This window comes from Amphiura filiformis, chromosome 8, assembly GCF_039555335.1.
Source record: "Amphiura filiformis chromosome 8, Afil_fr2py, whole genome shotgun sequence".
Lineage (NCBI taxonomy): Eukaryota > Metazoa > Echinodermata > Ophiuroidea > Amphilepidida > Amphiuridae > Amphiura > Amphiura filiformis.
In genome coordinates, this window is record NC_092635.1 from 70,353,751 (window position 1) to 70,368,068 (window position 14,318).

At 36.6% G+C, this 14,318-nt stretch overlaps 1 protein-coding gene across 1 annotated transcript in view; it reads right to left on the reverse strand.

The window, feature by feature from the left end:
• LOC140159704 (uncharacterized) overlaps window positions 1-14,318 on the reverse strand; it is a 115,299-nt gene that overhangs the window by 61,855 nt on the left and 39,126 nt on the right. Inside the window, 3 exon segments of the mRNA XM_072183200.1 lie at window positions 1,960-2,038; window positions 6,018-6,133; window positions 11,369-11,486. Of these exon segments, the coding sequence (XP_072039301.1) occupies window positions 1,960-2,038; window positions 6,018-6,133; window positions 11,369-11,486 (313 nt within the window).

The window sequence follows — 14,318 nt, forward strand, 5'->3', positions numbered from 1 at the left end:
TGGACAAGAGTTTTATGAGGTAGCCCTTCTTGGGGTTTGATGGCCGGATGGACAGACAAGATAATGACACATTTTTCTGATATGCACACAATTATAACCTTGGCATATAGTGGACACATCCCATTGCTATGTAATGGACAGAGTATGCTCTGCAATAATTGAAGAAAAAAATTGCAAATCAAACAGGTTAAAAAGTACTATTATCTTCACTTTAGAGTGACCATATCCCATCTTGAAAAATATTATTACCACCTATGTTATTTTTTGCTCATTGTTAACAATACTCATGGTACCTCTTGTTCAACAAGCCCAACTTCTCAAACATCTTTGAAGTTTGACGTGTTTGACGCTTACTATTTTGAGTGGACATACTTATCACTTCATCTTTCAATTGAAATAGCCTTTTTACCGTGCATCAGCAGGTAACCATGGCAACTGTTGCAAGGAGGGAATTTTCCACAGTAAATAATTTACATCAAGGAGAAATTGCAAGTTCATCACCCTTGTATAATATCTAACAAGGATGTGTAATTTGTGTATCTGGGACATCCTTCTGCATTTTTGCTACATTGAAAACGGTATCTACGTTTGACAGTGAGCATGAAAACTATGGAGATTCCGGTTGAAATCCACACACCCCTTATGGACGACATAACCTCAATTTCCACACAGGCTGTGTGAATTTCAAAAGGGGTTACCGGAATGGGCAACTCCATTTGAAATCTGCACCCCCCTGTGTATAAGATTATGGTCATGTCTTCCATACTGTAGAGGGTATATGGGTTTCAACTGGAATAGCCTAAATAAATTTGACTTTGGTACATCTTTAATACTACATGTAGCTCTAAAGTTTATTATGTCTACTACTTTTGCTTTGTTTTGTTCCCCACATCAAGTTAATATGCTTGGTTCGAATCTTTCAATGTCTACTACTGTTCATGTGATAATTTTTCCATACAGAAAAGGAGACCTTTGATAGTATGTTATTATGACAAGAATTTCATATTCGTGTGCTGTTCAATTCATGACCTAACATCTAATCGTAAAATGCAAGAAAATAAAACGCTGGCAAAAATTACCACTTACACAGGTACTGTACACCAACTATCAATTAAATTCATGGTGATTTTGCAACTAATGCTTGTGGTGAGACATCATCATGTAGTCATCAATTCCACTTGATCCCTGCATTAATAAATCTCACCATGTACATAATTAGGAACATAATGCATGTGTTAATCTTTGGGGTCTCAATAATGCTTCATAGTATGTATCAAATGATTAAGTGATCCTGTATGACCGCACTAAGGAAGTGGTTACAGATATATATCCATTATAATACTCCTGTCTGTGTGTGGATCTGTTTTGAGACTCCAAAACCGCAGCGCCTTATGATTTTCCAAGGAGGTTAAACAAGTGTGATTCTACTTCATTTGGGTATGATACATTTGTTATCAGGCTTGGTTTAGGTGGACTACAGATTATCGTGCGTCTCGACAATGTTCAGCCTGCTGCATTTACCATGTTCGAGTTCCTCAACTACAGATAATCTGCATCCCACTTTGTACCTCTCCTAATCACTAATAGTATCCTGCAGCTACTCAGTATTTCACTGCCATACTTTTGTGGATGACATCAGCAAAAAAAATATGATAAGTTTTACGACAATGGGCTATTCCAGTTGAAATCCATACGCCTTACATCAGATATGACCTTTCTTCCAGGGGGTGTAGATTTCAAATGGAGTCACCCTTTTAGGTAATCCCATTTGAAATTCACACTCCCTGTGTGAAGATATGACCTTTCTTCCAGTGGGTGTAGATTTCAAATAGAGTCACCCATTTATGTACTCCCATTTGAAATTCACTCTCCCTGTGTGGAAGATTAAGGTCATGTCTTCCAGAGGGTGTATGGCTTTCAACTGGAATACTCCCAATATTTCCAAGACAGTCCGCCTACCTTTAGGTGCCCTCTTGAGTTGTGGTTTCACACAGCTCATGTGGAAGCCTCTGTCACACATGTCACACACCAGCAAATTCTGCAAGCAAAGACAAAACAAATATGAACATCAGCGTTATCAAAATACTGCACAATGTTTGGACGGCTAGTCAAACCTTTTACCACACCTAGAAAATGACCATTTAAACTTCTAATGTCGGTTATGCTGTATACTTTGCAGAGGCTAATATGTGTACTATTGCTTTAGACTGTCCCAGACACCTTAAGTGTGGATTCATATGTCTCTTGATTTAAGGTGACGGCACTCTTCGGTCTTGCTCCAATTACAAATCATCTAGCATTGTTCACATCTGATATACACTTGATCTTATTTTCCATTGTAAGCTAATTTTTTAGAATAGTATATGTTGACAATAGTGATATAATGATTAACCTAAGGATAAGCCAATAAGTATCATTACACTTCAATAACAAGCAATTTCTTGATGAAATTAAACTTAAATGAGAAAATCAGTCAGTTCAAGGGATGGTTAAAAAAATCTGATATATAAAATCTTACAAATTTCCTGAAAGCTTCAATCTCTGCAGACCAAGAAACCTGTAATGATGATCGCTGTCTACTACTATTGATGCATGGCTTCATCATCATTTCCGCTTAATTTTTTTTTTATGGATAGAACCCCGTAATTTTTTTAATGGATAGAAACCCCAGTAGTCCAGAACACTCTTTGATTCAAGATACTAGTCCGTCCAGTATAAAGTGGAATATGACGTACGCCACAATGCATGAATCTTACACAAACGGGGCAACTAGTTATTAAGATCAGTTAGAGAAACATGGAACATCCTTGAAAAAATTCATCAGGTCTGTAGTATAAAACCAGTCAAAACTTGTGTTTCTGGACATTTCATTTACCATCGGTTGACTTCATCAGCAGTGTTGCTGTTTTAAAATGCTATATGTGATATTGATCCGGCAACTCTTGGTAGTTTGAACAGTATCATTTTCCTGTGTCAAAGTTCTTATTTAACACATGATCCGGAGGAACAGCAGCAAGCTCCTAAACAAAGATGAGGAGGCCTACCAACTTTCAAATCTATACGATCCTGTGTTGCATAAGAACTTGGACACAGGGAATTGCCGGATCAATATCACACAGTACTTCAAAATAGCAATACTGCTGATGAAGTCAACATATGGTTGATGAAATGTCCAGAAACGGAAGTTTTGACTGGTCTTGATGTGATGCAATTCTTTATATTAAAGATGGAACATTACTTTGGATTAGACAAGCTCCATGGATGGGGTCAAGCTCAACCTTACACGGGACAGACTATAGCAAACTGCAATTCATGAATAGTTTTTACAATTGCATTACTTGATGACAAACTCTTTTACACCTTGAGAACAAACTGTCAGCTGAAGAAACAACCGTAAAAATATAATGAATTTTTCATCTTCTGGTTTAACCAACACACTGCATGTTTAAATAATCTGTTGAATGATTTATTGTTGTTGAATTTTGTCACTCACAACACTCTAGTTAAGTATGTACTTCATCAGTACATGCTTAGTTGTACTTATGCTGAAGTCTTTTGCTATTCAATTGCTACTTTAATTTTGAAAATTATGTAAATTTTAAATCAGCAGCTCAAATTTCTTCACACACATACACAAAGAAAGTCATTGTTGTAAATCTTTTAAACTAGAACACCTGCTGAAGCAAACATTCCTCAATTCATTTTCATTTGCCTCACGAAATATCTTAATGTTTCCCGATCCTAATATTGAGTATTTTTCCCCCATTCTTCAAGAGACATATTTTGAACATATCCTCTGTTGCATTTCAACATCAATTGACCTAATTTCCACAAGTGATTCTCCGAGGCATTTTCAACCCCGTATATAAACACACTTGAACCAACATGAGATTTATGTCCCAACCAGGTAATGCATTATAAATTGACAACTCAAGATGATGATTATGTGAGGCTCAAACTAAGGAAGCCATGGTCTATTACGTTCCAGATATCTTTTCTAATATCTTCTTACACCAATTTTACTTGGGTGCTGTCAAACACTTTTGGATGTCATAGCAGCCAAATTTCAACCCCGTATATAAACACACTTGAACCAACATGAGATTTACATCCCAACCAGGTAATGCATTATCAATTGACAACTCAAGATGATGATTATGTGAGGCTCAAACTAAGGAAGCCATGGTCTATTACGCTCCAGATATCTTTTCTAATATCTTCTTACACCAATTTTACTTGGGTGCTGTCAAACACTTCTGGATGTCATAGCAGTGAAATTTCAACCCCGTATATAAACACACTTGAACCAACATGAGATTTACATCCCAACCAGGTAATGCATTATCAATTGACAAGTGGAGGATGATGATTATGTGAGGCTCAAACTAAGGAAGCTATGGTCTATTACGTTCCAGATATCTTTTCTAATATCTTCTTACACCAATTTTACTTGGGTGCTGTCAAACACTTCTGGATGTCATAGCAGTGAAATTTCAACCCCGTATATAAACACACTTGAACCAACATCGAGATTTACATCCCAACCAGGTAATGCATTATCAATTGAGGAGTTAAGATGATGATTATGTGAGGCTCAAACTAAGGAAGCCATGGTCTATTACGTTCCAGATATCTTTTCTAATATCTTCTTACACCAATTTTACTTGGGTGCTGTCAAACACTTCTGGATGTCATAGCAGTGAAATTTCAACCCCCGTATATAAACACACTTGAACCAACATGAGATTTATGTCCCAACCAGGTAATGCATTATCAATTGAGGAGTTAAAATGATGATTATGTGAGGCTCAAACTAAGGCACAGTCTATATAATGTTCCAGGTATCTTTCCAGAATATTTCACCACTTTAAAATTTGACTTCAAGGGTGCTCTTAAATACTTCTGGAAGTCACCGAGCGATTTCCATATTAAATACATTTGTTACACATCCATGGAGCACATAGCCAAAATTCTAGCGTATATAGGGTTGCCAAAAAATGTTCAGCCTGAAGCGTGTGAATCAAATCGAAAAGTCACCCAATTTTCTCTTTTAACCATTGGTTTCTACGGGACAGGAAACTCCCGGAAGTCAGGGTAGCCATTGTTGAGAAGTTGCCCCATTTTTTCCTTAACCATTGTTGTCTATGGGACAGGAAATTGTCAAAAGTCAGAGAAAATCTTCAAAAGTCGCCCAATTGGGCTACCAACTCGCAGGTTTGGCAACCATGAGCTTACATGTGTAATTGTCTTGTAATGTTATCAAAAAGAGAAACATTTTCTCGACTTCAATTTGACAATTATGTGGTGCCCATGAACAGGGATAGAGTTGTACAAGTAATGTGTATGCGCTCAGAATAAGTGCTGCGTATTTGTGTGTTAACTAAAGATGCATTGTTTTTGTCCCAATGATGCGAACTAAGTGCTACGTTCGCAAACCCTTGTCATACTTGAGCGTAAACACACAAATTATCACTTGATTTCAGGCTTTGCTTTGCTGAAGGTTAAGTTTGTTCGGCCCATAAATGGTGAAAATTGAGTCATGCATTATGCAACATGCACCCATCTGTGTGCACACCAATCTATACCAATACATGATGTTTTAAGTCGCATTTTTTTTTGCCAAATACAAGCCGAACAAACTTAAGGACGTCGGGTACATTATTTCAATGTTCTCCATCAGTGACAAATCAATATGTCTGAGTTACCACAGGGCAATTCCAAGTCGGTTCTTTCTGGGCCTAAAACACCATGTATCCCATTCCAAATTTAGATGTACTGTACATTATATTCTGTAATCTAAGATTCTAAAAACATCCGAAAAGAATTTATTTTGCTCTGTAAATATCACTTATGGTAAATGCTCTACATACAGTACAGTTACAAAACAATGTCATGTCTCCTGCTAGAATGAAATCATCAGCCATACTCTTCATCCTATACAGTGAAAATGCCAAATACTTTACTCGAGTCCATTTTTTTCTGAACACACTGTAGAAGTGAACCGCCCATCAACTTACTTTGTTGCCCGGTGCCTGACAGATTGCACATGTTTTACACTGGCTACACTGCCACCTTGCAGATTGCCTTATCCTGGCCGTCAGTGCCTCGGAGTACTTTAAACAGGAGGGATGAGCTGTAGGAAATAGAGAATGAGAAAAGTACAAACATTGTTACTTGAGAGCTATTGCCAGCTACTAGTACTTCATGCCTTTAAAGGGGTTGCATAGTCCTACTCTTTAACGTACGTTCGGGGCTAAAAATACCTCCTGACAGGAAACGCTGTGCAATTGAGCAAAGGCGTTGCACATCACAACATGACATACACTGATATCACACACTATGGCTCTCTCTCTAAATTTAACTAGCACTCTTATAAAGAAGTGACATCACAATCACATGATGGAAGAAAATTTCTGTAGCAATGATTCAAACAATTATTCTACCATTACTTCTTGTTTTGTTTGTATCAAACTGATCACAGGCAGATTGAGCAAGAAAATGACTCTACAAGCATGTGATTTACCACGGATGTGAAAATAAAATGGTACATTATTTTTCCCAATTAACCCACTCATTTTTATCCACTTCACAGAAACTCATAAGCCTATATACGGGAAAATAGCTCATCCCGTAATTAAGTGATTTGCTTTTTATAAATAAAGCCGTTATTGCTATCAGATTCTTCACTTTGTGGAGTAGACATGACTGAACAATAATGATGCTACATGCACACCCACAACGACCTATAAACAAACTGATATTGTCCATTACGTGAATTGAAAATTGCATACACCCACGATAAAAGCAAGTTGTGCTATACGGGTGATCTTATATCCGCAGCTCAACAGAATAAGATAAAAACATTAGCTACGAGCGCTTCAACTTGATACTACCCCGCGCTGCCAAATAGTACTTTTGGAGATTGCTAGAGCCCCTTAGGCATTTAAAGAAATTCTTGCCTACTTGTCCTGCAACCAGACTCTATCAGCTCTTCAAAAGCAGAAAATGCTTTATTTCTTATTTTTCTAAATGATATTTTTTTCTCTGACAGTAGCCCCCCTGGGGGAAGCGAGCTCTTGAAGCATATTTGCAGCATCCTGTCACTTCTGGCTGACTTTCATCCCCTGTTGCTGGGACTTGCTGTCTCCAAAGGGGCCCAAATATATATCATTGCTTACGTACATCAAGAGCCTACTTGATTTGTGAATAGCATACACACTCCCAGTAACAAGAGAGGCCCAATTTGGGCTCTGCCTGCAACTGACCTGGCAACTGAGTTATAAGTGCATGAGGTTTTGTATCGCAACTCCTGTTACAAGGAAAGTGACATGTTTGACTCTTATCATCAATTTACCCCCAAATCCTTTTTCAAATTTTTTTTGGCCAGATATGCATCACGGGTATGCTAGTCGGTTTAATGTGGGGAGCTAACTTGTGACGTTATGGCAGGATTCTGCAGCATTAATGCCATACCATGCTTCTGGCCAATTTCATAATGATGGGAAATGTCCAAAACGAAAAAAAAAAAAATCTTGCCCTCTTTGCGCAGGCACACCACATTTCGCCAAAATACATTCTAGAAACGCTTGCTGTTAGAATAAGAAAAATTTTAATGCTAATTTATTGCACATTCTAGGAAGCGTGGTTACCTTTTTAAAATAACCGAGTGAGAGGGTTTTCAAGAAAAATTTTTCCTGTCAAAACTGAAGCATTAACTGTATAAAAGAAAATATGAATATTAACTGCACATCATATATAACGATTCGTGATACCCAATTATGGCGCATTTGATGCCGTTTAAGAGGCAGAGAATTTTATTTCAATTTTATATACGCCAAAAATTTTTTTTAATTGAGCAAGAATAAGGATAGAAAAAAGCGTTGAAAATCCTATGTGAATATTACATTAGACCCGCAAAAGATTACTGTTTCGTTTTATGGTAATCTAATCTTTTATTTCCTGAAAAAACATTTGGGGTCTAAAATGGAATTTTATGTAATTGATAAAAACATCGAACGTGTATACAAGAAAAATGGTAGGTTCCTCTATAGTATTTTACTGACCATGGAAATGTACTGACACCGTGAGAGCACGTGTCAAAATCGATATCATGTATTGTCCATATAGACGCCGCATTTATCATGTTTATGGTCGGATTAACAACAATTGAGCGCTATTAATACACATTAATGTATTTAGGCAAATAAAATTCCAAAATATGGTACGTTTTCTGCTTTTGCTTGTCACGTGGTATGCCTATATTGAAGTTGCGATTATATCTTCAAATAAGTTTCAAATGAATTCCATGAAGACAAGTGGTTGAGTGGTCTAAGGCGCTAGGCTCATAGAGCATTATAAGCGGCGCCGTGAGTTCGAACCCCGCCTCTGCCAAATTTTAAAAGAAGCAGAATTTAAATTTTACTTTTTTAAATTTAATATTGGGGAAATGTGACTGGGAGAATTTATGTATGGCGTGGAGTGGTGTGTTGCGCAGGTAACAATTTAGGAGGCATTAATCGCACTGCTTGGATCTTTCACATGGAAAGATCAATAGTTGCAGTCATAATTGTCAAACTAAAAGGTTGTAATTATTCCGCCCGTAAACAAATTTCATTTCTCGTTTCAAATTTATGTGACATTTAAACATCCTGTATTTTATTCTTTTATGCCATTGTATTTAATGCTTTATGCATGTCATTTTTACACCACCACCACTAACCTATAGTTAATAAATCCCCTTTTTAAATGCATGTATACTTCTTATGGGCAAATCATCTCTCAAGATATTCTTGACTTTCAGTACATGGCCTAAGGTTTGATCTTGTGCAGAACATTCAACATTGCTACTTACTTCTTAAACTAACAGAATCACGCCCACATATTGACAATACTAACTTGTCATTTCTCATAAATCCTATGTTGCATGTGTGTCAACAAGTACTTCTTGTAAAATGAACATGCAAGGCCTCCTTGAGATGCGATGAAATATCACAGTTAAGCTTGTTGATGAGACAGTGTGCACTGAATAAGCCTTGTTCTTCTTTGTCACTTTGATCTAAATACAGATTCTAGTGGTTTGTTTCAAGTTATTTTGTTTCCAACATCCATATTGGATTTGCTACAGTTAAAGTCATAGTGTAAGATCTTTTCAAATTTATTTGGTTAAGTTTTTTAAACCTCCTGATTTTTTTTGGCAAATTTGCAATTAAATGAAGCTTCCTATTTATCAATACTCTGTTTTCCTTCCTCTTTGCAAATCTTTTTAAAAAGTTCAAAAACACATGACAATTTTCTTGAATTTTCCTTAACTTTCAGGCCATTCCTAAATGTATTACATATTTTACCCCTTACGAGGATCAATGATAGTAGCAGCCCACCCCATTTCAAAGGGTAAGGGGAAATGTGGAGATTTGCTAGAACCTGCACTAGTTTATTCACATTTGTACTCCAGTGCACCCTAATCATTATTAAATAAGTTTGAAAATATAAATAAATATAGAGGCGTGCATATTACCATATCATTTCAAACACAATTAGTTACCCTACAGTAAACAGCATACACTTGTACAAATTATTTTTGTTAGATTGCTATCAGCTATTCACACTGGAAATAACTCCAAACTATGATGGAAATATTAATTATCTCTAGGGTGTTATCAATTTTCCTATTAAGCTGTAGATTTGACTGATCACTTCCCACAGATCTTTCAGTAGTAACCACAGAAGTCAAAACCCCCTCAATGAACAAGTTCCCATATAGCCATCAAATCTAAATGTCAAAAGCGGGACTTGCCCAATTTTGAGGTCTATTACTTTTTGTCAGGTTCATGCATTAAGATATGGCTAAAACAATATTGGATAGAAGGTTTGCTAGCAATTACACACCATTTCATTCAAAATACTGTTTGCTATTTCAAAATTGCTTGACCGCATTACAGATATTATGGACAATATTGGATGTCACAAGATCATCAGATGTTGATCTTCTGGGTATCCTCTGCCTGGTCCAATTAAGTCTGATGTGCTCTGACTGAAAACCTCTGGTGCTTTTGGGTGTCGGTTTGATGTCAGACAATGCACAGGCTTGTAAATGTGAGCTTCCCCGTCCCGGAAAGTTACACTAATATAGACTTGTAAAATGTGGCCTACACCCGTCCCCAAAGCCAGTAAACGCAGGTTACCCCTGGCTACAATCGACAGGCTGATACATGCATTGATATAGGCAACTAGAATAAAAAAAAAAGCAAGTTTCTTTGCTTTACTTCACTGGGTTTAGCTCAAAATGAATAACTTGGGAAATATATCTGACAGGGAAAAGTAACATTTTCATCAATTTTTCATGGAAATGTTATAATGTTGCTTGAACTCCCAATCAGAATAAGAGATGAGAGATGCTCAATTTATCATGAGTGCTACACAATGATGGACTATCTTCATCTATACCGAGACATATTCCTCCCTCAGTGAATTACATGGGATTTCCCTCTCATCCAATAACCTACAAATGAAAAAAAATCCAATATGAAACAGTTTTCAATCAGAACGAGAAATGCAGAGCTGTCAATTTTGAAATGATTTCTATCAATAAGTGATCTTTTTAATAACAAAAATGCCATCAACCTGCCATCATTTTATGGTTTCTTTTTACTGAACTAAATCCCTGGTGTATCATGTAAAGCAGTCCACTTTATGTGGGCTTATTATTCCACAATATCTGCTGTAGTATCTGATCATTTTGTCTATACAATGATTAGCTTGTAGTAGCGAAAATTATTTTGTTATTGTGTGCGTCAACAAAGTCCTAATTTACGCCTATGTAAATTCACAAAAAGCGCACATCAGTCACACAATATGCAATCTATTTAAAAATCTAAAAATACACTGGTTTTATACAAATTTCTAAATCTTTAATATATTCTGAATCTAAAGCGAACAAAAATTTTTGTTTTAAATTCCCCCCAAATGTCAAAAACTGCATTTTGGAACCAAAATATGCCATTTGCGTAAGTATCATTTAAATACTAGTCCACAATTCCGATAACAAAATGTCAGCCTTTTTTGTCTGAATATTTGTAGCAATTAGCAAACCAAATTCTCACATGATAAAGAGCAAAAACCCTTATTAAAATAACTCCTTGCACTACACATACTTTATAAGTGCTATTTTCATATTTATTTTCACGTTGTAAAAAGCGAAACTTGTAGTAGTAGTACTAGTATTCTATAAAAGGTTAAGTCACAGCTCAAGTCCTGTGACAATTCATTTGACCCGTGTCCTCATAGCCATCCCAATCACAGGTAATGTTTAACTAATTGTGTTTCCTCACTGCTACTCAAGTATTTCCTGTATGCATACACCCGGCCTTACCACTATTGCCACAGTCTGCACAGGACAGAAACTTCTCTGGTTTGCCCTCTCGGTTACACTCCGCCGTAGCCTGACAAAAACTGCACACAGGCATCGGGCTGGCCACAGGTCGGTCATCCTATGTGAACGAAAATATGAAAAGAGAGAAGGAACAACAATTAGATGATGGAAAGCATATCATTTGAATACATTGATTGATTTGAATTTATTCGATTAAATAAACATTAAAAAGATAAACAATTGATCTGTTCATACAAAAATTATTAATAGATCATATGAAATATTATTTTCATATTATTATTATTACATTGTATTATAATATTATTTTCAAATTTTTGATTTCTGTCCTGGATTTGAACAGAAATCTAGCTTGAGTATGCACACGCACACTTAAAGATGTCTGGCGAATTCAACAGCATTTCAATTGCCAATCAAAGTCACATCTGCAACACTGATGCCATGTTTGTTTTGACTTATCTATTTTCATTACGGCCAATCAAAACAAACATTGTGTAAATTGCAACTAGCAATCGCTGATCGGTAATTTAAATGCCATTTGCTTCTCCATAAATCTTTATTATTGTACAATAAATTCAATCATTTATGTAAATTAGGCAATATTTCCCCTTCATCACTGTTCAATATATTGGAAAACAAAGTTTGCTGCAAAATGGACGGTGACAGTCCTTAGAAATCAATGGTGCATAAAAGTTATTCAAATTGGGAAGATTTTCAAGGACTGTCTCCTTCCCCCAGTATGAGTGCACCCACATTTTTGGAGTGGAATCACTCATCTGGCAGAGGGTGGGGGACAGGTTTACAGGGCTATACCAACATTGTTACAGTATTTATATTTCACATTGGAAATATTAAAGATGATCATCTCTATTGAGCTACAGTCTCTCTCTGCATCCTTGCAATGACCATCCCTTACTTCTCATAATTGTCATTTAGAACTCAAGTTGGCATTTAACCAAGTACACAGCTACAGTCAGTCTGCTCTGAAATACAAAGTACCGACGTGAACGCACACATTGTGCCGACTCTTTAAAGGTACGCACACCTGCAGCAGATATGCAGCTCTGCGCACTGTTTACGTGCTGTATACATGCGCATTGTCACTTCGTAATTCAGAGTGGACAAACTGTAGTTATTTCCTCTTCATTCAAGTATAATAACTCCCTGCTGATGCATCATCAAGTCATTTTACACACATATCACCTCTCTCAATAAGGTGAAAGCCTCCATCACAAAGTCCCCAAATGATAGCATAGCAATGCAGTCATTTGAACTTGAAACAGTAAAACGATCTAGACACTACACCTGCCTGTACATCCCTATATGATATCAAACAAATCCCTGTTCAAGCCAACAGGCATCCCATACACCCTTGAGGCACCGTAGTTATCTCTCTATTCTCAATGTATCTATTGCTCTCCTCCCCCTCCCGCCTGTTTGGTTGCCAATGTCAATTTTAACATGTAATCTTATGTATGCAAATCTCTAATAGTAGCCAATTCATTCAATTAGAGAACTGCATCTTTACAATGTCTACTTCCATGTGTACAGCTACTGAATAGCGGATATTTTAACGGTATTACCGTGTTACTATTACTTTGTTGTGATTTTAACCGTTTTGAACAGTAGGGGTGCAAGTTATTTGTCATTTTGTTTAAACGGACTGCAATCCGTTCGTTAAATATTGCAAATATCTCCCACTACGCATGTAGGCCGATATTGGTTGGATGAATCATTTTTGAAGATGACAGGTTTCTCCATTTTTCTGTTCTTCAACAGCAAATATTTCTTTTTCCTATAGGACTTACAGAAATGTATCAAATTCACACAAAAATTACATGCCGCTGGTTCTTTCCGAATAGCAAAAAATGTTGTACTGCGAAAATAGTGTACTTAACAGTAATCGCTAAGGATTACATAATTAAGCACACAAGACACCGTGTTAAGCAGGTGAGGATTAGAAGAGCCCTCATTACACCTTCAACAAAATTGTCCTTTTTCCTTAAAATTCAATGCTGCTGATGAATACTGTAATCTTAGTCGATAATTAAATTACACTATCTACTCCACTAAGCCATATGATCCCTATGTATTATAGTGAGAATAGCAAATCGTAAGAAAACACTGTGGCAGTATATATATCTTCCCTTCAGTCAAGGGCATGGCAAAGAAAGAAACCCGATATTTCATTTTGTTTGAGGAGCCACAATCTAAAATGTCAAATTAGCCTGAAGAGGATGTTCAACGGAGGCCTAGCTGAAATGAAAACTCATAACGCAATTGCGCTGTGCATCGTTACTGGAGTATGATGGAGCACATTGTAAGTGATATTTCCCCAGATAAAAATGCCATTGGCTCACGACTTTTCTCTCTCATGTTTCCATCAAAATGTTTCAAGGAATTATGTTGAGCATTAATAAAACTATCATGAATCCTAGAAGCTTACCATTTGTTGTAGTTCTGTCTCCATTTTATGGTACCATATATGTAGTAATGGCACACAACAACTCAATGATACAAGTAGGAGCAAAGATGTTCTCACAGCCAGAGGCAGAGTCCAATAACCCTCATTAACCACCCTAGCTACAAATTTGACCTCAAGTTGTAGAGTATGAGTTTTTGTACCCAAATACTAAAAGGTCATTCAATGAATGTACAAGCATATTAGGGTTCACAACTGTGCCCTCATGGATGAGCATGTTTGAGATCCTAATGCTGCAGTGAATTCCTAAAAAAATCCATACAATTTTGTCAACTCTTTTCTTAAAAACTTTCAATGTGTTAAATGGGGAGGTTATTACAAGAACTTGTTGCAAACAAGTGGCTTAATGGCCATCTAGTGATCTACATGTGAAATTTGACATGCTCTTAATAATTTGTTGGCAAATCTTCAGTTCAGCAAGTCACTTCTAAAAATGATGATTTCAAGTTT